The following is a 24758-nucleotide window of genomic DNA, read 5'->3' on the forward strand; positions in this document are numbered from 1 at the left end:
ACCAGGATAGCTGTAATCATTCAGGGAGCATCCGGATGGAGGCGTGATAGAAGAAGGCATACGACAGAAAACAAATGGCCACCATCCAGGAACCAGGATCAGCCGCTATGTCACATGATGAGACGATATAATACACTCCCTAATAAGACTGAACCCCGACCCCAAAGGAAGCGAAGAGATATAGAAAAAAGAAAACAGAAGAAGAAAAGAAGAAGAAAGAGGGCCATAGAAACAAAGAGAAAACATAAAACACATCCCATCCCCCCACCCTGCATACCAGCGGAAGGCCACGGCCCACCCCCCCCCCATAGGCATGCCTGTCGCCCCAAGAAAACCCCCAAGTGGGAAAGAGAGTATTGAGAGTGAGAAAAGCCATCCCACCCTCCAACTCTCAGAGAAGGCAGGGAGGAGCTAGATTCAACGTAATCTCGGTCACTACCGGTCCTATAAACATCCCTCATGCAAATTACATCATCGTAAGAGTAGTAGCAATCAGAAATGCAGGTGGGGAGAGTCATCACAAGTACACGAGTATATCAGAAAAAGAACAGTCACATCATAGTCCCCACCCGTCAATGTATCCATTACCCTTAAGAAATCACCGAGGACCAGCAGAAATTCCCAAGACCACCATCACATATCTCCAGCCGCCCGATCCCAGGCCCCGCGACCAATACAATACCCATATCCATTGTCCCCGGCAGTCCATCAGTATCTCAGCAGTGCGAGCAGAAACAGACCGTACATAACAGGAGACAACCTCAGCCCTGCCCCCTACGATGCGAAGCAACAGCATAGTCCAGCCTCATGGTAGACAACTTGGAAGAGGCGAGTGAGCAAAGTGTCCACATCAGAGCGGGGGGGTGTCCGTCAACGTCCATCCAACACACAGCCATGATGACAACAATGGAACAGGAGAACGTGGCGCCCTCCGGTGAATCAGCAGGAGCGGCAAGCACAGTCAGTAGGAACCACTCCAGGACAAAAAGACAAGCCATGTCAGTAACCCCGCGAGGAGTCGCTAAACGTGGCGCCCGGGCCCTTCCCTCAAGCCACATCGCCGCTCTAGAAACTGCAAGCCTCTCCGAGGATATAACAGCCGGCTCGCCGTCCTCAGACCGTTCAGCCACTGTTCCAATCCACACTGAAGTGTCCTCAGGCTCACGCACCTCCGATATCACCGGATACACCCGGGTAGACACTCCATCGCAATCAAGAACAGGATATGGCATAGTGTCCTGCAATCGAGGGACAGCCCGTCTCACCGGGGGCACATAGGTGGAAATAGCGTCCAATCTGTCACTCACGTCCCGGACAATATCCTGCAGGGCAGATCGCAAAGTACCCAAGGCACATAGGACATTCGCCACCGTCAGTGGTGTAATAGAGGGAAGAGGAGCACCGGGTCTCTGCATGCGAGGATCACGGAGGTGTCGCAGTCCCTGATGCTGGTCTCCACCACTACCGCCATAAAGCTGGGCTCCCAGTCCGGGCTCCGGATGCTGCGACATGACTGGGGGCACTGGGGCAGCACAACCCATGTTTATCCCATGCACAGCGCAGGAGCAATGTATGCGAGCGAACCTCGTCTCCGGCAGCAGCCCGGGGTAGGCACAGCAGCCGAAGGGACAGTCTTCAAGATGGCAGCACCCGGGACCCTGGAGAGGAAGGGGATCCATCAGTGCCTGCGAGAAGTCGGAGATACAATGTTGCACTCCGAACTCAAAATACCTCAAAGCGCGGATTTTGAGACGAGCCAAGCAAATCTACGCGACTGCGATCACATCGGAGCAGCTGGTCCCGCCGGTCTCCTCTGCCGCTTCAGTGTCCGACGGGAGTGAAAACATGGCCGGCCATCGTCAGGACAAAGACCCGATCTGCTACAGTCAGCGTCTGAATGGGGACGCGGGCGCTCCGGCACTTCCACTGCTTGGGCTGCGTGAAGAAACACACCGCTGGGAGCAGAATCGCCTCCCGGTCCCGATGATGTTGGTGACGAACAGGATAGAGAGCAAATGAAGGTGCGGGCCGGGAGGAAGACGGAAGACTCGGCGGAGCCGAGGGATCAGGCGGCCATTACCGATGCAGGCTAGGCTCCTCCCCCCTCCCTCTGTATTCTTATGTAGGCCTGGTACCTGGGCCTGCATGCATACAGGACCACTCTTTCCTCTCTCTGTATTCTTATGTAGGCCTGGCGCCTGGGCCTTATCTGCATACAGGACCACTCTTTCCTCCCTCTGTATTCTTATGTAGGCCAGGCACCTGGGCCTGCATGCATACAGGCCCACTCTTTCCTCCCTCGGTATTCTCGTGTAGGCCTGGGGCCTCATGGGCCTGCGTGCATACAGGCCCACTCTTTCCTCCCTCTGTATTCTTATGTAGGCCTGGCACCTGGGCCTGCATGCATACAGGACCACTCTTTCCTCCCTCTGTATTCTTATGTAGGTCAGGCACATGGGCCTGCATCCATACAGGACCACTCTTTCCTCCCTCTGTATTCTTGTGTCGGCCTGGCACCTGGGCCTGCGTGCATACAGGCCCACTCTTTCCTCCCTCTGTGTTCTCGTGTAGGCCTGGCCCCTGGGCATGCGTGCATACAGGACCACTCTTTCCTCTCTGTATTCTTATGTAGGCCTGGCGCCTGGGCCTTGTCTGCATACAGGACCACTCTTTCCTCCCTCTGTATTCTTATGTAGGCCAGGCACCTGGGCCTGCATGCATACAGGACCACTCTTTCCTCCCTCTGTATTCTTATGTAGGCCTGGCGCCTGGGCCTGCTTGCATACAGGACCACTCTTTCCTCCCTCTGTATTCTTATGTAGGCCTGGCGCCTGGGCCTGCGTGCATACAGGACCACTCTTTCCTCTCTCTGTATTCTTATGTAGGCCTGGCGCCTGGGCCTGCTTGCATACAGGACCACTCTTTCCTCCCTCTGTATTCTTATGTAGGCCTGGCGCCTGGGCCTGCTTGTATACAGGACCACTCTTTCCTCCCTCTGTATTCTTGTGTCGGCCTGGCACCTGGGCCTGCGTGCATACAGGACCACTCTTTCCTCCCTCTGTATTCTTATGTAGGCCTGGCACCTGGGCCTGCGTGCATACAGGACCACTCTTTCCTCCCTCTGTATTCTTATGTAGGTCAGGCACCTGGGCCTGCATGCATACAGGACCACTCTTTCCTCCCTCTGTATTCTTATGTAGGCCAGGCACCTGGGCCTACATGCATACAGGACCACTCTTTCCTCCCTCTGTATTCTTATGTAGGCCTGACACCTGGGCCTGCATGCATACAGGACCACTCTTTCCTCTCTCTGTATTCTTGTGTAGGCCTGGCACCTGGGCCTGCATGCATACAGGACCACTCTTTCCTCCCTCAGTATTCTTATGTAGGCCAGGCACCTGGGCCTGCGTGCATACAGGACCACTCTTTCCTCCCTCTGTATTCTTATGTAGGCCAGGCACCTGTGCCTGCGTGCATACAGGACCACTCTTTCCTCCCTCTGTATTCTTATGTAGGCCAGGCACCTGGGCCTGCTTGCATACAGGACCACTCTTTCCTCTCTCTGTATTCTTATGTAGGCCTGGCACCTGGGCCTGGGTACATACAGGACCACTCTTTCCTCTCTCTGTATCGACAAATGTCCACAAGAATTTTAGATTCTATTAAGGACACGGAGGCGAGAATTATGCTTCCCAATCTTTTCTGCATAATTAACAGCAGTCAATACGTGTGTTCCAGTGGGGTGCATGAATCGCTACAGGACCACTCTTTCCTCCCTCGGTATTCTCGTGTAGGCCTGGCGCCTGGGCATGCATGCATACAGGACCACTCTTTCCCAGGTCTGTATTCTCGTGTACACGTGGCACCTCATGGGTCTGCGTACATACAGGACCACTCTTTCCTACCTCAGTATTCTAGTGTATGCCTGGCGCCTGGGCCTGCTTGCATACAGGACCACTCTTTCCTCCTTCTGTATTCTTGTGTAGGCCTGGCACCTGGGCCTGCGTGCATACAGGCCCACTCTTTCCTCCCTCGGTGTTCTCGTGTAGGCCTGGCGCCTGGGCATGCTTGCATACAGGACCACTCTTTCCTCCCTCTGTATTCTTGTGTAGGCCTGGCGCCTGGGCATGCATGCATACAGGCACACTCTTTCCTCCCTCTGTGTTCTCGTGTAGGCCTGGCGCCTGGGCATGCTTGCATACAGGACCACTCTTTCCTCCCTCTGTATTCTTGTGTAGGCCTGGCGCCTGGGCCTGCTTGCATATAGGACCACTCTTTCCTCCTTCTGTATTCTTGTGTAGGCCTGGCACCTGGGTCTGCGTGCATACAGGCCCACTCTTTCCTACCTCAGTATTCTAGTGTATGCCTGGCGCCTGGGTCTGCTTGCATACAGGCCCACTCTTTCCTCCCTCGGTGTTCTCGTGTAGGCCTGGCGCCTGGGCATGCTTGCATACAGGACCACTCTTTCCTCCCTCTGTATTCTTGTGTAGGCCTGGCGCCTGCGTGAGTAACACCCATTATTCCGCAAATTTCTTCCTGCATACCATCACTCCGCATACTTTCATTACGAAAGTACCATGACTCCGCAATGCCATTATAACGTATGGCATTACATTTGATATGCTTTTACTACGCATACATTTACAACACAATTCGTTGTAAATGTATGAATGGTAAAAACATGTTTTTTTTTAACATGTTAGAATAAGGTAAGTATGGGTATAGGGGCATATGTTTTATGGTACTGAGGTATATGTTTTGGGGTGTTTGGGTATTTTAAGGGTTCAGATATCGTTTTGGGTTATGGGGTACAGGGGTATTTTTAGGGTTTAGGGATAGGTATGGGTTTTGGGGTACATGGGTATTTTTAGGGTTCAGGGCTAGGTTTGGGTTTTGCGGTACAGGGTTATTTTTAGGGTTCAGGGGTAGGTTTGGGTTTTGGTGTACAGGGGTATTTTAGGGTTCAGGACTAGGTTTGAGTTTTGGGGCACAGGGGTATTTTAGGGTTCAGGGGTAGGTTTGGGTTTTGTGGTACAGGGGTATTTTTAGGGTTCAGGTCTAGGTTTGGGTTTTGGGGTACAGGGGTATTTTTAGGGTTCAGAGGTAGGTTTGGGTTTTGGGGTAGAGGGGTCTTTTAGGGTTCAGGGCTAGGTTTGGGTTTTGGGGTACAGGGGTATTTGTAGGGTTTAGGGCTAGGTTTTATATACACATATATATAGGTTATATATCTATATATATATATATACCGAAACCGGTCATGCAAGCCTCATTAATAAACCAACCAATGAAATCCTGCTGTGTCCTGTGGTTCTCTGTACCGTAAGGAGGAGAAGCTGACTGTATATATATATATATATATACTAGCTGCCGGCCAGTAGTATATTGTTTTGTAGGATTTCGTTTTGATAGCATTTCTTATCTGACAGGCCTGTGAAACGCTCCGATTCACAGTGCACTGCTGATGCACTTAAGAGTGCGCGTTCAGTAGTGTGTGAACTCGAGTTTCCCTACTTTATTTTTCCTTGCAATATTATATAGCCCGAACTCGACAACATGGCTTGAGCACAATTTACATTACAGAAGAACACATTCATTTCTGGTAGGCACGGGGAGACAAAGCGATTTGCCTGGAATCACAGGATGTGGAGCTGATGCCGAGATTCGAACGTAGCTCCCCAGCTCTAAAGTTCGCAATTCTAGAACTTGTGGCGGGAGGTGTGTCTAAAAGTGTATGTTGGTGCTGGCCATCAATGAGAGAGACCTGTGCATTTTTCAAATGGGTGGTGAAAAATATGAGTATGTTGCTGGAGATGTGGGCCGCCGTGCCACCAATGTACTTACCGGGGGAGGGTAAGCACCCATTATTCCGCAACTTTCTTTCCGCATACCATCACTCCGCATACTTTCATTACGAAAGTACCATGACTCCGCAATGCCATTATAACGCATGGCATTGCATTTTATATGCTTTTACCACGCATACATTTACAACGAAATTCGTTGTAAATGCATGAATGGTAAAAGCATGTTTTTTTTAAATGTTTGGATAAGGTAAGTATGGGTATAGGGGTATATGTTTTGGGGTACTGAGGTATATGTTTTGGGGTGTTTGGGTATTTTAAGGGTTGAGATATAGTTTTGGGTTATGGGGTACAGGGGTAGTTTTAGGGTTTAGGGATAGGTATGGGTTTTGGGGTACAGGGGTATTTTTTAGGATTCAGGGCTAGGTTTGGGTTTTGGGGTACAGGGGTATTTTAGGGTTCAGGGGAAGGTTTGGGTTTTGGGGTACAGGGTTATTTTTAGGGTTCAGGGCTAGGTTTGGGTTTTGGGGTACAGGGGTATTTTAAGGGTTCAGGGCTAGGTTTGGGTTTTGGGGTACAGGGGTATTTTTAGGGTTCAGAGGTAGGTCTGGGTTTTGGGGTACTGGGGTATTTTAAGGGTTCAGGGCTAGTTTTGGATTTTGGGGTACAGGGGTATTTTAGGGTTCAGGGGTAGGTTTGGCTTGCGGGGTACAGTGGTATTTTTAGGGTTCAGGGCTAGGTTTGGGTTTTGGGGTACAGGGGTATTTTTAGGGTTCAGTGGTAGGTTTGGGTTTTGAGGTACAGGGGTATTTATAGGGTTCAGGGCTAGGCTTGGGTTTTGGGGTACAGGGGTATTTTAAGGGTTCAGGGCTAGTTTTGGATTTTGGGGTACAGGGGTATTTTAGGGTTCAGGGGTAGGTTTGGGTTGTGGGGTACAGTGGTATTTTAGGGTTCAGGGCTAGGTTTGGGTTTGGGGGTACAGGGGTATTTCTAGGGTTCAGTGGTAGGTTTGGGTTTTGAGATACAGGGGTATTTATAGGGGTCAGGGCTAGGTTTGGGTTTTGGGGTACAGGGGTATTTTTAGGGTTTAGGGATAGGTTTGGCTTTTAGGGTACAGGGTATATTTATAGGGTTAAGATGGGTTAGTGTTTAAGGGTGTTGGGGTATTTTAAGGAGTAAGGGTGGGTTATGATTATGGGGGGCAGGGGTATTTAAAGGGAGCAGGGTGGGATTAGCACACAATATGAGACATGGCACCACACGCCCCCAGAATTTGTCACGCCCCCAGCACACGCCCACAGCACAACGCAGACACGCCCACAAGGGACTACTTTGCTGGCACGGTTCTTTTACCTTTTAGATGTATATGGTGGGCGTCTGCATAGCCTATGTCCTTCTGCTTCAACTGCCCTTTCCAACGCTGTATTGGGTGTTGTGATTGGTGCTGTGGTTCCTGAGATTACCCGCCTCAAAGTTTTGGGCTCTCTCTTTATTATATTAGTATAGATATATGGTAAGTACATTTACTAAGTTTATAACTTCACCACACATGCCTTTGAGTTGTAAAGGCATTGCGGAGTGATGGTACTGCGGAGTAATGGCTCATGCGTTGTAATAAATGCGGAGTCATGGTATGCGGGAATAAAGTTTGCGTAATAACGTCACATATTCGCCTGCGTGGCTAGATGGTGGCGACATACACGAACTGGAGGAACTTTCCCTGTCCGCTCTCTATAACAACATGTCTCAGCCAGTGGGAACCCTCGTGTGGCATTAAAATCAGTAGCCCCGCGAAATGGCTCACCCAGACACACTCAGCAACAACCTGGCATTGAGGAAGGCACACGCCGAAACGCGTCTGCCAGGCGCTGAACTTTGAACATTGCGAAGAGTGGCAAATGTGCATCGTGGCAATACATTTCTGCTTGGCAAACCCCAGCAAGTGTGAGCCTGTTTTTACGAGAGCAGGATTGGGAGCATATATATATATATATATATATATATATTCACCAAACGACCACCTTATTCCAAAGAAGTCCAGGGACACAGCGGGGATTCTGTGGAAGCCTTTATTCACAATTTTTCAGCACGGCATAATGCATTTCGACTCTCGTCTTCTTCAGATGCTGCTGCTGAAATGTCATCACCTGTTCCTCCTTTGTATAAATCCAAGCGCTCACATTGGTGAGAGTTCAGCCAATCATACTGCACTATTAGGAAAGTAGCTTCATGTACGACTACAATTCCCAGCGTCCATTGTTCAGGTGAGTGCAGCAGTGCTGTGTGTTTGCTTGACAAAAAAAGGGGGGCCATGTAGTGGCGGGTGAAAACAATATATCAACGTGTTGCAGGCTTCCTCAGGTCCCCTACGTCCAGCCTCAGTAATGAGAACACATTGGGCCAGGGGCGAACTGGAGTCATGCTCACCTCCTCAGGTAAACACGGACTGCCTGGTCGCAGCAGCCGCTGATATGATCCGTTCTCGAGGCGGTCCTGGTGGAATCAATACCTTGATACACAGTCCGAGTTGCCAGGAAACACCAGGACGCTTGATGGACGGGTCCCTGTCTCGCGCTACTGGCAGGCGCGAAATTATTCACCAAACGACCACCTTATTCCAAAGAAGTCCAGGGACACAGCGGGGATTCTGTGGAAGCCTTTATTCACAATTTTTCAGCACGGCATAATGCATTTCGACTCTCGTCTTCTTCAGATGCTGCTGCTGAAATGTCATCACCTGTTCCTCCTTTGTATAAATCCAAGCGCTCACATTGGTGAGAGTTCAGCCAATCATACTGCACTATTAGGAAAGTAGCTTCATGTACGACTACAATTCCCAGCGTCCATTGTTCAGGTGAGTGCAGCAGTGCTGTGTGTTTGCTTGACAAAAAAAGGGGGGCCATGTAGTGGCGGGTGAAAACAATATATCAACGTGTTGCAGGCTTCCTCAGGTCCCCTACGTCCAGCCTCAGTAATGAGAACACATTGGGCCAGGGGCGAACTGGAGTCATGCTCACCTCCTCAGGTAAACACGGACTGCCTGGTCGCAGCAGCCGCTGATATGATCCGTTCTCGAGGCGGTCCTGGTGGAATCAATACCTTGATACACAGTCCGAGTTGCCAGGAAACACCAGGACGCTTGATGGACGGGTCCCTGTCTCGCGCTACTGGCAGGCGCGAAATTATTCACCAAACGACCACCTTATTCCAAAGAAGTCCAGGGACACAGCGGGGATTCTGTGGAAGCCTTTATTCACAATTTTTCAGCACGGCATAATGCATTTCGACTCTCGTCTTCTTCAGATGCTGCTGCTGAAATGTCATCACCTGTTCCTCCTTTGTATAAATCCAAGCGCTCACATTGGTATATATATATATATATGGTAAGTACATTTACTAAGTTTATAACTTCACCTCATGCGTTGTAATAAATGTGGAGTCATGGTATGCGGGAATAAAGTTTGCGTAATAACGTCACAAATTCGCCTGCGTGCATGTAGGACCACTCTTTCCTCACTCGGTATAGAAAAATCTCCACAAGAAATTTAGATTCTAATAAGGACATGGAGGCGAGGATTATGCTTCTCAATCTTTAAAGCATAATTAGCAGCAGCCAAAGAAAAAACAGTAACACATAAAAAATACCACTAATCCTATGAGGCTTTGAACCACGCCTCCTTTAAGCACCAATTATATTAGTCTAATGTCTACAAAATAGTGAGGCACCATCTTACTGCCTCTTTCTTTGTACATGGTGCAGTGAGCTAAATAACGGTGATGGATCAAGCCCTGATCTTTGGACTGGGTAAGAGTGGTCTGCTTAATTCAGACACTCTGTTCATCACCACCCCTTTTTTGAATCGTTTTTGGCCACTATAGGTGTGGCAGGGTATACTCAGACATGAGTCCCTTGCTCACTGCACCATCAGGATTCAAGCAAGCCGGGCCGACGACGGCTGAAATGCCAGAAACCGGTCCCGGAAGCTAGTCTCCTTTCCGGTGAAGAATTGGCTTGGTAGTTTGGTCTGCCCTGTTACCATGATGCACTGGGCCAGGGACAGACTAATTTGCATATAGCCAGGTTCTGAGCTGGGATAGTGCAGTGAGCTAAATAACGGTGATGGATCAAGCCCTGATCTTTGGACTGGGTAAGAGTGGTCTGCTTAATTCAGACACTCTGTTCATCACCACCCCCCTTTTTTGAATCTTTCTTTGTACAAGCGGTCTTTTTATAAGTGAATCAAAACAGGGTGCAGCTCCAGCTCTCAACGGAAAGCAACTTCAAAACAGCAGGTCCCAAAGAGACAACTTATCCATAAGGATGCGGTATGCCATCGGAGCAAATTCCATATTCAGCTCTGTTTGGAATCCGTTCCTGAAATCAAAAATAGGTTTGAGTTTCATAGAACCCACAAGAACCTTCTCATCTCAAGGGAGGGAAAAAACAACATGTCAAAATATCCAATGACATCATGGCAGTTAACTTTTTCTTACCTGTCCCACACTGTGTAATAATCTTCACCTCTGTGCCTTTAATAGGATCTAAAATTCTTGTTTCATATGCTGGAAAATTTTCTATTCTGTGCAGGACCGGAGGTTCATATTATGCTGGTTCATAGCTGACCAACAACAGAAGAAACATGTACAATTGGTTTGTAATAAAATATTTTAAATATTGAGTTAAACAACCAATCAGCTGCCTCGTGGAGAAGTGCGGCTCACTGGTTAGAGGAGGCAGACCTGGAAGCAGAGGTCAGCCCGGGACCAGGGTTCAATTCCCAGCTCAGCGGGGTCTTGAGTCCTAAAATGTCCATGGACTCGACAATTCTCGCTCCGGTGCCTACTCGATTCATGGGATCACACTCTGCGACTCTGGGCAATAGCTTGCTTAATCTCCACAACGGCCCCTCGCGGCGGGATGCCTGGCTTTCACCTTGTGTATACCCTGCCGGGGTTGTCTCACAGGGGAATACCAGGACGGGTTCCCTAAGCAAGCGCTTAGAAACCGCTCGGTGATTTGCGCTATATAAATTCCTGTACATTTACATTTACATTTAAGAATATCTTATAATCTGGAACCCATGGCAAAGGCCTTGGACACCATAGCGCCTCTAGACAAATGAGCACCATATACGGAAAATATCTATACCAGCTTCTGCCATAACCCATCGAACCCAGCAAGCTAACGTCACTGCTGAAAAAGTATGAAAGGGTTTCTAAATAAATAGAAGCAAAGGTCTTAAAGGGTCTGTTCTCTGAGACAAAGTACGTTCTCCATATGATTTTAAACATTTTACTACACATAGCTTGTCATTATGTGGAAACGCAGGATAATCAATTGAACGTGACATAGCCTTAGTTCTTCTGGATATAATGAGTGATACAAAAGAAACATCCCATAGAGTATTTTAACTGGGTTTCGGGGGTCTTGCGACCCTAATGCCTTTCAATAATTTGCAAACAACCGGGTGAATACCTACCAGTTTCCCATCCATGTGATTATCAAAATAATTCTACAAAGAGCTGCAGTTCAACTAGTCGTTACTAGATGTCTCTCACGAGTCAAATGCAAAAGCATTGAAATTATTCTTACATCAAGCTGCAGTTCCACTAGTCGTTACTAGATGTCCCTCACGAGTCAAATGCAAAAGCATTGAAACCCTTTCATCAAGCATTTTCATTTGACTTGTGAGGGACATCTGGTAACCACCAGTTGAACTGCAGCTCTTTGTAGAATTATTTTGATATTGGATACTATAATATTCACTGCCCACTGCTAATCTCATCCCATAATGCTTTACAGGGCCTTTGGTTGGGATTTTTTTTTTCCCAAAAACCTTTATTGCACCTTCAAGTTACACAGCGGAATGCCTACAACCCATCGGGCTGGCCGCTATAGCAATCTGTTAATCACGTTGCAGCATCACAAAGTCCGTTGTAGAGTAGCTGTCATAATAAACAGTAATATAACTGCCGCGGTGAAGAGGTGCTGTACATGCATCAGTATCCCAGACATTAGTGGTTTTTGATTTTCCATTTTTCATAAACAACAACAAACCAAAGTAAACGTTAGGAATAACAATATTTCTATGTGGAGTGAACAGAGTAGGGGATACTCTTTTGTTTTGGGTTTCACTGAGGGAGTACAAATAAATGGCAGATTCTAATCCGGTAGATAGGATGTGAGGTGGAGGGATTTGAAAAAGGTGGGGGATTACAATGGGATCATAATGTAAATTTGGTGGGGGTCAAACTAAGGGGAAAAAAAAAAAAATCGGTAGTGTAGTGGTCACTTCTCCTCACGCTAAGCTGTAACCATCACGTGCACAGACCAGCGGTCTGAGCGCCTCAAGACAAGGGGGCGGGGTGGGCTCCATCCCGGAGCTCGGCAGGGGGAGGGAGAGAGTGCAGTGGGAGGAGTGGGTGGGGGTGGGGAGGGAAGGAGGGGCGAAAATTTTGAAAAGGCATGAGATGGAAAGGAATAGTTTTCAGGTTGATATCAGTTATCTGGATAAGAGTCAATGTAGGAAAGGTAAACATTTAAAATATGTCAGACATTAGAATTTGTAGTATTAATATAGGGGGTTTAAATGATTGGAAGAAGCGGCAGAGATTGAGCCATTTGGTCAGAACAAACAATATCGATATAGTTTGTGTTCAGGAAACCCATATTCCCTGGAATAAAAGGAAGATCTTGGAAATGTATGGGTTTACCTTGATTGGATGCTCCACTCAATCATCAATGATAAGAGGAGTGGCCATATTAGCCAAAAATCATCTGGGCGGAGCGAAACGTATTAAAACGGATGGCTCAGGAAGATGGTTATTAGCGGAAATGAACATGGGGCTCACACTATGTGTAATATATGGTCCGAATGAGGATGACCCTATGATTTATGATAAGCTAGAAGAGGAAATGGCCAATTGGACTGCCCCAATGATAGTATGTGGGGATATGAATATCTCTGCAGACTGGCACCAGGGGAGAAAATATACAGGCCGCAAACGAAAGGTTAACGCAGCTATAAGTTCCATGATGCAGTCTCATGGCCTGTTAGATGTATGGGGAGAAAAGATGCCAGGTGATCGTGGTTATACATATTTCTCCCATCCAGCACAAAAGTATTTTAAGTTAGATTATTTTTTTATTACAATAGGGGAGATAGGTAAGGTTAACATTCAGAAATTACCAAGAATAATTTCTGATCATAATCCTCTGATACTCTCTTATAAAGCTCCCAGTGTATTAAGGAAAACTTCTAGATGGACCTTTGATAGAAAATTATTAAATGATGAAAGGTTTTTAAAGCATATGAAAAGATGGTCAAAGGAATTTTTTGATTGTAATAGATATAGCACCTCCAGAAATGGAGTCTGGGAGTCGTTTAAAGCTGCATTAAGGGGGGAGACGATCAGCTGTGCAACAAGTATTAGGAAAGAGGATAAAAGCAAGATAGATAAGCTTATAGGAGATCTGGCAGAAATAGAGAGATATCATATTGACGAAATAACAACCGGCAAAGATAGCAGGGAGACTACTAGAAATATGGTCAGGATCAAGGGTGACCTTTTAAAAATAATCACTCAGAAAGAGATTTGCGAATATCAGACGCAAAGAGCAAGGCGTTATGAGACAGGGGAACAGGCTGGTAGAGCATTAGAACTGCGCATAAGACAAGATTTGAATAGAAACAAAATCAGTAAGATAAAATACAATGGGAGAGAATATAATGACCCAAACTCTATAATAAAGGTGTTTCAAGAATTCTATCAAAAACTTTATGATCAGGAGCCAGGAGTGGTATCACCTATGCAAGACCAATCTCTTATAACACCTAGGGTGGAGGAGGAAGATAGAGATCGATTGGAATTGGGTATAACAAGTGAGGAGATAAAAAATGCTCTGAGTGAACTGGCATTAGGTAAAGCAGCAGGTCCAGATGGGATCCCAATTGAGGTTTATAAGGCTTTGAGTGAAGAAATCCTTCCCATACTGGAGGATCTTTTTAATGGAGTCATATGTTCAGGTGTTATTCCGGATACTTGGAAGCAGACCAACATTGTGGTATTTCACAAAAAGGGAAAGCCAGAGGAGAACCCCGGCTCATATAGGCCGATTTCTTTAATAAATACAGATGCGAAACTATACTCAAAAATATGGGCTAAAAATACTAGGAGGGATTATAGGTCAACTCGTATCACCCTGGCAGCATGGGTTTGTCCCAGGGCGAGGCACCACCGAACATACAGCCAGGGCTATTTCATTATTTGATGCTGTTACTGCTACAGGGAGTGACATGGCTATGATCTTATTGGATGCCGAGAAGGCGTTTGACCGTGTTGTTTGGGATTTTATGTGGGAGGTGTTGGAGAAAAGTGGCTTTGGAGAAAACTGTAGGAAAGGTATCAAGGCTATGTATACGGACCCGGTTGCCAGAATCAATACTATGGGGCTTCAGTCAGAGGAGGTAACGATCAAAAGAGGTACACGCCAGGGTTGCCCCTGTTCACCCATATTGTTCTCATTGTATATAGACCCGCTGATTAGGAAAATTTTGGCTTCAGATAAAATATCACCTGTCATGTCTCATGGTCATACTACTAAGATATTGGCGTATGCGGACGACCTGGCAATCGTTACAAATAAGCCGGATATAGCAATACAGGAATTAAATAATTTGGCTCAGCAGTTTGGGACATATTCAGGGTATAAACTCAATACCGAGAAAACTATAATAATTTGTACAAAGAATATTCAGAAAAGAGATCAAAGATATGTCGATGCTGCAATTTATTTAGGAGTTAAAATTAATGCTGACGTGGGTAAAATTATTCAGGAAAACTATTTGCCAGTATTAGCGGCGATGGATAAGGATTTGAGGAGAATCGATGTATTACATCTGTCTTTGATTGGACGAGTTAATGTTCTTAAAATGACAATGTTTCCAAACCTGTTGTATTTATTCCGTGCTATTCCCTTATTAATTGATGAAGCTCTGATGAAAAAAATGGAATCAGTTTTCTCACAGTTTCTCTGGCAATATGGTAAAGTAAGAAGATCGCTAGCTAAATTGTCACTACCTTTAGAGAGAGGTTGGCTTGCAGCTCCTAATCTCAGACTGTATCACTGGGTATGTCTATTGCTGCATATGAAACATCTATTATGCTCTGATACTCCCGTATGGTTGCCTGGCTCTCCCAGAATCCCCACGATCTACGAACTAGTAGTAGGTGAAAAAGCCAAGGGGATTTTAACTCGGGAAGTGAATGTGCAATTTTACAAGAGGAGTAAAAGTAAAGTGATGCTAAGTGTATGGGGTGTTTGGAATGTAATGCTGAAATTTCTTAAGATTCCTAAGATTAATGGAATTTTAGACCTTTGGGACTCAAGCCCATTCATACATCTTGGACAGAATAGGAATAGCGCCATTTGGAAAAGGTTGGGTATCCGGTGTTTGGGTGATGTTATGAGCAAGGAAGAGCTGTTAGGGTTTGAGATCCTGCAACAAAGATACGGTATCTCAACGAACCACTGGATGCTGTATAACCAGTTAGAACAATCAGTGAAATCCATAAGACCTAGGATTTCTATCCAGGAGTTAAATCCGATTGTTCAATATATAAGGAATGGGGGTAGGAAGATTAAAATAGGATATGGTCTTTTGTTACAGGGCATGGAAGAGGATGTTGTGCAAGTGGAAAACGCCTGGGCCCTTAGAATAGGAGATCCAAATGTAGATGTGGACTATGCCCTGGCATTGAATAAGAAAATATTAAGAGCAACCAACTTAAAAACAAAACATTATAAGATGATTTTTAATTTATATTACACCCCCGCGAAGCTGTTTCAATGGGGTAAAAGGGATACAGACAGATGTCCAAGATGTGACCAAGGCCCAGCAGATTTAATCCATATGTTCTATTCCTGTCCAAATCTGAAACCTGTCTTAGCTGAAATGGAGAAATTTTTATTGGGGCTGCTAGAGGGCCAAATCTCTCTATCCCCAACGACTGTGCTAATTGGCAGGGACGAAAATCTTAAAATTACACATGAAGCGGAAGCTTTTGTCTTTCTGTGTGTTGCAGTGTTAAGAATTTTAATAGCGGCGGCCTGGAAAGATCCAGTAGCCCCTTCATTTCAGATCTGGCTAACTAGATTGCTTGGGATCCACAATATTGAGGAATGTTTGTATAATTTTAAGGGACAAAAGAAGAAAGAATATGGAAAAAAATCTGGGCACCCCTTAGTAAGTGGAGGGAAATAAGATGATGAAATTGTCGAATTCATGCCTGTTTGTAAAGCACTTTTTAGATAGTGTCATGTATCCTTTTCTGCAATCCTAAATGTATTCTATTTTAATCCGAACGTTTTATAGCGCATAAGAAAGAGGCAATTATGTATATATGAATTGTTTTAAACCCTCGTGTATTTTGTATCTTGTTCTTTTATCCAGCTGATATTCCAACTGTATTTATGAATGTTTCCTTTTTTTGTATTCTAATCCATCTCAATAAAAAAAAAAAAAAAAAAGGAATAACAATGTGGTTGTGTGTAGAGCAGTACTGGTCATATGTAATTACCTTACTAAAATGTCCTACTCCAGTCTCCCTCCCGGTCCCACTAGCAGTCCCTGAGGGCCATGTTTGTGCTTGAGTATATATCCTGCTTAACTGGTGCCCCATGTAATCCCCCCCTTTCAAACCTGCGTGGTAACGTAGTAAAGAAGCCATTCCCTTTGTCCCTAGCCTCCACCCCCTCACAAATCGCCAGCAATACTAGCCCTCTTCCTCTTCCGGGATTGTTTTTTTGCCAACAATTGTGCTAGTGGTGGTCCTAAGAGGATGGGACCACCACTGAATCGTTCAGCAAGATGTGCTTTTTGTTTTCAAGGCATCTGATTGGTTCTCTCCCCAGGTTAGGGAGGATCCCAAAATCATCACCTCTCTCACTGCTTGCTAATTTTTCAGTTTCACTTTTGTGAAAGTACTATATGCTCTTTAGCATATAAAGATAGAGATACTTATTTTATCATAACTGGCACTGTGCAAGACACTGTGGGCCACGGAATACTGAAATATTCCTTATTGGATATGTTACGCCTTCGACCTAAAATTGCTCCATGTTTCCACAGCCTCACTCCGGAGGACCTCATCGTGTCCAAGGGGTGTGGGTGCTTTTCGACAGACTCGGTTGTTATGATTCCCGCCTTGTCCGTCACCCCTCGGGAGCCCTGCTCGCCGGTCTCCCCTAGTGAACTGTGTATAGAATGCTTGCTCCTTAATGCGCGCTCACTTGTTAAAAATAACATTATTTTTAAAGAGTTGATTTTGGATAAGAATCCGATCTGGGCTTTTATTACGGAAACGTGGGCTAAGGACTCCTCGGGTCCAGACCTTATTGAAGCAGTCCCTGATGGGTACTGCCTGACTCGGCAGGACAGAGTTGGCCGGGTCGGTGGCGGCTTAGCCATCCTGCACAGGGACAGCTTTCAATGTCATACCACGCTTTTATCTGACCCCAAGGATCCTATTCAGGTGGTCTATTTCTCATTACATGATTTCCATATCTCCCCATTTAATGGGATTCTGGTCTATCGTCCGCCCGGTCCCAGAGCAGACTTTAGCTTAAAACTGCTTCAGCTCTTGGAGCCCTACTTTGGTCGGGAGAATCTGACTATTCTGGGTGATTTTAATTTTCATTTAGAATTATTGGAATCACATGACACTTCCGTGTTGCTGGAAGCAATGACAGCATGTGGATTCACTCAATTGGTGAAAGGACCCACCCACCGAGCTGGTCATACGCTCGATGGGATTTTCTCTAATGACCAGAGACTCTCAGTTACGGTTCCTTTCTCCCTCTCCTGGTCAGACCACTTGGCCGTTCCTTTCAAAGTGACCTTCCCTAGTCAGGAAAGTGTCAGGAAAGCCCCGAGTACCTTTGAAGTACGCAGGAATTTTAAAAACATTGGTGAACACTCTTTTGAGCCATGGACTTCCAGTCTGTCTTCTATTCGGGAGATGGATCCCTCTTCAGCAGTGCCGCATTATGATAACATTCTTAAAGAGGCCCTGGACGAACTGGCGCCAGCTCGTTCCTGCTATTCAGCAAGGAAAAGACCATCAGCCCCTTGGTTCTCTGAACAACTCAGACTCCTTAGGCAGGAAGTAAGGAGACAGGAGCGTCGATGGCATGCCAGCTGAGATCTCAAAGACAGGGAAGCTCATAAAACCCTGCTCAAGAGATATAAGTCGGAAATTATCAGGACCAAACAAGACTACTTTGTGGCCCTGACTTCCTCTCTTTCATCTCCCAAAGAGCTCTTCAGGATCGTGGACTCTCTTACATCTCTTCAGGTCCCCGATCCAGTTGTTCCATCTCAGGAGCTCTGTAATGACATTGCTCGCTTCTTCCAGTCAAAAATAGCGGACATTTACACTGCTCTGGAGTCTCAGAGGCTTTCTACGGTTGAGCCACCAGTTACTGTAGTCCCGGATGTTCCCTCGGCAGAGCCTCCCTTGGCCGGCTATCTGGAATCTTTCCCCCCGCTCTCCTTACAAGATCTCAACTCGCGGCTTGATAAAACTAAGTCAGGGTCCCCACTAGATGCTTGCCCTCTTAAGATCTTGAAGCAGTGTAGGGGATCTCTTCTACCCCCCCTACTTGAGATCATGAACGGGGCCATGAGGGAGGGTGTCTTCCCACAGCAGTGGAAAAATGCTGTGGTCAAACCTCTTCTTAAGAAACCCTCCGTAGATCCTGGGGTTTTAAAAAACTTTCGCCCCATCTCACTGCTTCCGGCCCCTGCAAAGATGCTCGAGTCCCATCTTAACGAGCATCTAGCTGCCTTTGTGGAGAACTCAGGCTGCCTTGACCCTTCCCAGCATGGTTTCAGGAGGGAACATAGTACCGAGTCCGCTCTCACCCTGGTTCTCGACTCCATCCGTATGAGTGTGGATGAGGGCCGGACATCCCTCCTGATCTTCCTGGATCTCACAGCTGCCTTCGATACCCTATCTCCCCAGGTCTTAACATCTCGACTGGGTGAGATTGGGATCCGGGGTGCAGCCTTGGGTCTGCTCTCTTCCTTTCTCGACCACAGGGAGCAGAGGGTAATGCTGGGAAAATTTCTATCTCCATCCCTGTCTGTGCAATGTGGGGTCCCTCAAGGGTCGGCGCTTAGTCCCACCCTTTTTAACATCTATGTGACCCCCCTTGCCAGACTTATCAGATCTTTTGGGATGGAGGTAGTTTCCTACGCGGACGACACTCAGATCCTCGTGTCTCTCTCCCAGTCAATTGAGCTGACCGCCTCCAGATTTAGATCTTGTATGGAGGCCGTCGGCCAGTGGATGATTTACAATTCACTCAAATTGAATGGGGAGAAGACCGAGGTGATGGTGTTCGGCGGAAGGGAAGATATTTGGTCCATCGAGTGGTGGCCTGACTCGCTCGGTCTTTGCCCTAAACCAACTTCTTCGGCAAAAAATCTTGGGGTAATGATTGACCCCACCCTGGACATGCGCCAGCAGGTCAATAGGACGGTATCGACCTGTTGGGGCATAATTCATGTTCTCAGGAAAATCAGGAACTACCTTTCCCAGCCGGCAAGAAGGCAACTTGCTGTCGCCCTCTTGGGATCGCGTCTGGACTACTGTAATGCGCTGTATGCTGGACTGAATAAGAGTCAGATGCAGCGCTTGCAGGTAGTCCAGAATGCGGCAGCTAGATTTGTCCTCGATCTCCCCCGCCGCTCCTCGGCCACGCTGGCTAGGAAGCAGCTGCATTGGCTTCCGATAAAGGAGCGATTGTCTTCAAATCCATGTGTATGGTCTATAAGGCCTTGGCTAAAAGCAGACCCACAGGGATTAGAGCCATCTTGACTTATTACAACCCTGGCAGGAGCCTCCGCTCCTCCAATCATTCTTTACTCCACATCCCTCGCATTCGGAAAGCCAGATGGGGTGGCAAGGCATTTTCCCTCTTGGCCCCTAAATGGTGGAACGATCTTCCATTAGAACTTAGGTCCCTCCCTTCCCTCCAAACCTTCAGAGCTGCCCTTAAAACACGCCTCTTTGTTCAAGCGTACATGTAAGTGCATGAACTGCCCGCTTTCTGATCTTTTTTGTTAGGCGCCTTTACACCTTCAGGTTTTAGTTTGCGCGGTACAAGATGCAAAATAAATAAATAAATAAATACTGTTTGCAATTATTTCACAGTGTAGACAAGTACACATTGCCATCAGCTACGCTATGCAGTACTACGTGTAGTTCAAAGTATACTACGTGCAGCTACGTGTAGTGCTGCTACGCAAAATCCACTGGCTTAGCACAAGTACTCCGACACTGGAGAGCTGGCTCGTGATCCAGCACCTGGCCAGCAGCAGTGTCCGAGATCATGTCATTAGTGTGGACCCTCGACAGTGGCCTTGTGTACAACAAGGAGACCATGTTTATAAACTTTGTCCCCAAGTTCATTGTGTTGAGTGCTTGAAACAGATAGGGCCATATGACTTTATCAAATGCTTTTTTGGTGTCAAGTAACACCACTGCCAGTTCCTGATTCACTTTTGTCACTGCTTCAAGCACGCTGGCCAGATGTTGGATATTCAAAGCAGTCAGTCGTCCTGGTATAGCACTGTTTTGGTCTGGGAGTATTAATGCACTCATTATCTCATTTAAATGGGAGGCGAGAACCTTGCTTAGTATTTTGTTGCCAATATTAGGCATAGACATCGGCCGATAAGATTTAAGTTGTGGGAATCTTTCCCTGGCTTGGGGAGAAGGATAATGGTGGCCTCCTTCATAGATTTGGGCAGCTCCCTGGCCTCCAGGACCTCTTGGTACACTTGGGGTAACTTCTCTGCCAGTCGGTAGGCAAGTACCTGGTTCCACTCCGCCAGTAGCCCATCCGGGCCAGGCGTCTTTGCCCTGTTTAAGTACTTAATCACTCCTTAAATTCCTTGTACTGTTATGGACTCCTCAAAGAGGAGTTTCTGTCCCTGTTTAGAGTGGGCAGGCAAGCTGCACGCAGAACCGGATAATATGAGTTGCCGGCTGCTGCTGGCAGGATCGTGTATAGGCGCATGTAAAAGGCCAGAAATGTGTCATTAATCAGCTCTTCTGTGCATATTATGGTTCTTGTTTCATCTCTGACCGGCAGTATGGCTGCCAGCGCTTTATCTCTCTTAAGCCACCAAGCTAACAATTTGCCTGTCTTGTCCCCCTCTCAGGGTAGTAATTGTTGAACGTCTGCGTGCTTAGGCCTGTGTGCTGAAACAGTGCACCCCCAGCCACCATTTTGTGTTCACAAGCCAGTGAGGCCAGCCCCCCTGCCCCCCTGCCCCCCTGCCCCCCCCCCCCTCCCCAGCAAAAGGGATTTTCTACATCAGAGGGTGCTTCTGTGAGCTGTTGAAACTGTATTTACTGGGGCCTGTGCACTTCGTTTTTTGGCCAGCAGGGGGAGTAAAGCTTTATTCAAACAGTATTGTTAGATTTCGAGTTAGTGAAGCCTTTACCTGCTGAAGTCCAAAGTTGTGGATTGAGCCTGTCTGTCTCCTAGGGGATTCTGAACAGGAGCAAGCAGCTGCCCAGACCCCACCCCCAGGGCAGCAGACCATTGGCTATTCAGCTACCAGGCAAGCCTGAGCCCTCCTCTCACACCTGCCCAGGCCCCTGAAGGACTTGCTGGGTGCCTCCCAAATCAGTCTCCTCCATCTTGTGAGTTGCAGCCCACATGTGCCCCAGATTGCTTTGAGCAGAGTCCAGGAAGTGGTAAGGAGACAGACTAGTGCTGTCTCTTCCCAAGACAAAAAGTTATTTAAAAAACGATTTTCACTTTCTGTGTTTACTGTCTATGCCTGTGGTTGTTACAGTTAAAAATTGTAGTTTTAACCCGCCTGTAATTGCATATTTTATCACCTGTGTTGTGTTTTAAATGTGTGGTTTTCCCTGCCCATGATTGCCTTCATTTAGTGTGTTGAATTGTGGGATTTGCAGTCCAACTTCTGTAGTTTGTCCCTCTCATTCCTTGGTGACAAATCTGTTTTCCCTCCAAATTTCTTCATTGCTCTGTGCTTAGGCCTGTGTGCTGAAACAGTGCACCCCCAGCCACCATTTTGTGTTCACAAGCCAGTGAGGCCAGCCCCCCTGCCCCCCCTCCCCCCCCCCCCCCCCCAGCAACAGGGATTTTCTACATCAGAGGGTGCTTCTGTGAGCTGTTGAAACTGTATTTACTGGGGCCTGTGCACTTCGTTTTTTGGCCAGCAGGGGGAGTAAAGCTTTATTCAAACAGTATTGTTAGAATTCGAGTTAGTGAAGCCTTTACCTGCTGAAGTCCAAAGTTGTGGATTGAGCCTGTCCGTCTCCTAGGAGATTCTGAACAGGAGCAAGCAGCTTCCAACTCCCTGGCCAGCAAACCTTGTCTGAGGTTGCTGGGACCTTATATGGTGTGCTGATGGTTGGCACATGTGTACACTGATTGGTGGTTGTATCTGGTGTTTCTATTGGGTTAGGGTTAATGTCCTCATTGGCTGGGTATTTGAGGGTTCTGATTGGTTTCTCGGTCTGTGATTCAATCATTGCAGGGTTGGGACTAGGGCTAGGGTTTGGATTTCTATAGGAATTAGGGACTAGGGCTTCCTATGTTATTGGTTGTTGGGAGTAGGGTGGGACTAGGGTTACGGTTAGACCTTTAATTGGAAGTAGCGATTTAGTGCTTCTGGTGTGATTGGTTGTTGGACCAGTTGTGGGACTAAGAGTAGGGTTAGGCTTTCTATTGGAAGTAGGGACTTACTAGGGCTACTTGTACCATTGGCTGCTTGGACTTGGCTTGGGACTAGTGGTAGGACTAAGGCCTTTATTGGATGTCGAGATCAGGGTTTTTGAACTGATTGGGTGCTTGGACGAGGGTTAAGATTGGCTGCAAGGTCCTGGTCTCCTATTGGTTCAAGATGTTAGGGCTAGTGTTGTGATTGGATAGTGTTGGGGCTAGGGTTCCCATTGGCTGAAGGGGTCACCTGATTACTAGGGCTACAAAAAGGGCCAGACTTAGGGCGTCTCAGCCCGGGCGTCGAGGCTAAGGGTGGAGAGGACAAGGGTAGTTGCCTGTTTGGGCCTGTTCGAGACTGGCCGGGACTAGGGCCTGAAATGCTGCCCTTTTTCTCTTAAAAAAAAATCCTTCACTCTTTTATCCCTCCACTATCCTTTTTCTATCAAAATTAACAGACTAACATGTTCACTTCTCAAATTCCATATTCCATATTCAACTATACTAATATACTGCCCAAATAACTGAATAACATATCTACTACTCAAATTACTTCATATTTATACTATACTAATTTTCAACACTAATCCTTTATGGGTTCCGGAGTGGCGTGCTACTCGCCAAAAAAGCGCTTCAAAACCCATCAGGGGTAACAAGTGCTTTATGAATGCAAATCTTTCTTCCCCTTTTATCCATCCGCTATCCTTCTCACTCCTAGTAACAGACTAATATCCACCACTGAAATTACCTCATATTTCACCATATTAATTCACCACTAATCCTTTATAGGCTCCCTGAATAGCATGCGTCTACAAGCGAGCGATAAATAAATACTAACCTTTGTCCTGCTCTATCCTTCTGCTATCATTCCAAATCCAAATAACTGACTAACCTATCCACCACTTAAAATGTACTTGCATGTTTCACTATACTAATTCAAAACTAATCCTCTGTGGGTCCCGGAGTAGCGTGCTACCCGCCGAAAAAGCGCTTCGACGCCTCGTCAGGGGTAGTAAGCGCTATATAAATGCAATTACAATACAATACAATACAATATTAGTGTCCTAAGCTCATGGGTCAATTGCTGACGCGCTAAGCTGCTGCACATGTTACTGCTTGAGCTGCTTCTCTGCCGCAGCTTTTTGGTCATTCAGGATGCTCTTCCTCGATGCTCTTCCTCGAGTGCACCCCTGCCATAGCCATACCACGTACTAACACTTTAATTGTATCCCATTCAATCCCAAACGTGCCACCATTTCGTAGTATGTCTGGTCATCAGTATTCGGTGCACACAGTTGCGGTGTACAGATGGTTTGTGTCAAACATTCTCTGTGTGTCCTTACTGACGGTGGGGTGTGCAGTGGATCAGGGTGTAAAAGTGCAGGTTTTTACTTTCTTTTTCCATATGATGTAATTGATAATTGTTTGAGTGTATATCTGCCCATCGAAGCTTAGCAAAATAAATAAATGTTTTTTTTAAATGTCTCTAAAAGTCTCGTCTAAGTCAGGACATTTCTTTTGGGGGCAAATACATGACTCTAAAGGGCACATATATGTTGTCGATGGAAATAGCCATTGTTTTAAAATGCGAATATTTTGCTTTGCGTCTGCCAAATAATACTATTTCTGTCAGTATTTTGTATGGCTTTCTACCCTATCAACTGATGCAAATTATTCCATTGGGCCCTGTGTTTTTTATTGCGCTGTTATCTACTGAACCTTAGCACCATTCCCAATATCTACACTTGTGTGATAACATACACTATGTGTACACTGTATCACAGCAACAGAAACACAATGGTAGCTGTTATAGAGGGACAGTATTGGGGTATTCAATAACCTTATGCTGGAGAGCCCAACCAACACGATTATTTCCCAGATAGTAGCAGGATGATGGGGAAGAATGGAAGGAGAGGATGGCAATCAGGAGGAGGAAGATGGGGGGACTATCTGCTGTGCCTGACGTCGCTTCTCTTGTTTCAGGGCGTTCTGAAGTGAGTCCTGGAAAAGCCCACTACCAAAATGGCATCATGCCGGTGAAGGTGAGTACTCAGAAGTTCTTCTCTCTATTTCATTAGGCTAGTTGAGTTGTGTATAAGCGCGTGCTTACCACTGCCTCCATCCCACCAGACCAGATCAGTACTTGGAACATTCCACTACCTGCACCCCTCTAGGGTGTTTTAATAAAA

At 46.6% G+C, this 24758-nt stretch overlaps 1 protein-coding gene across 1 annotated transcript in view; it reads left to right on the forward strand.

Annotated features, from left to right (window-relative positions):
• LOC147679807 (uncharacterized) overlaps positions 1–24758 on the forward strand; it is a 582063-nt gene that overhangs the window by 363828 nt on the left and 193477 nt on the right. Inside the window, exon 16 of the mRNA XM_086943363.1 lies at positions 24553–24611. Coding sequence (XP_086799489.1) covers positions 24553–24611 — 59 coding nt within the window. The remainder of the gene's footprint in view (positions 1–24552; positions 24612–24758) is intronic.

The sequence above is a fragment of the Lissotriton vulgaris genome, chromosome 11 (genome assembly GCF_964263255.1).
Source record: "Lissotriton vulgaris chromosome 11, aLisVul1.2, whole genome shotgun sequence".
NCBI lineage: Eukaryota > Metazoa > Chordata > Amphibia > Caudata > Salamandridae > Lissotriton > Lissotriton vulgaris.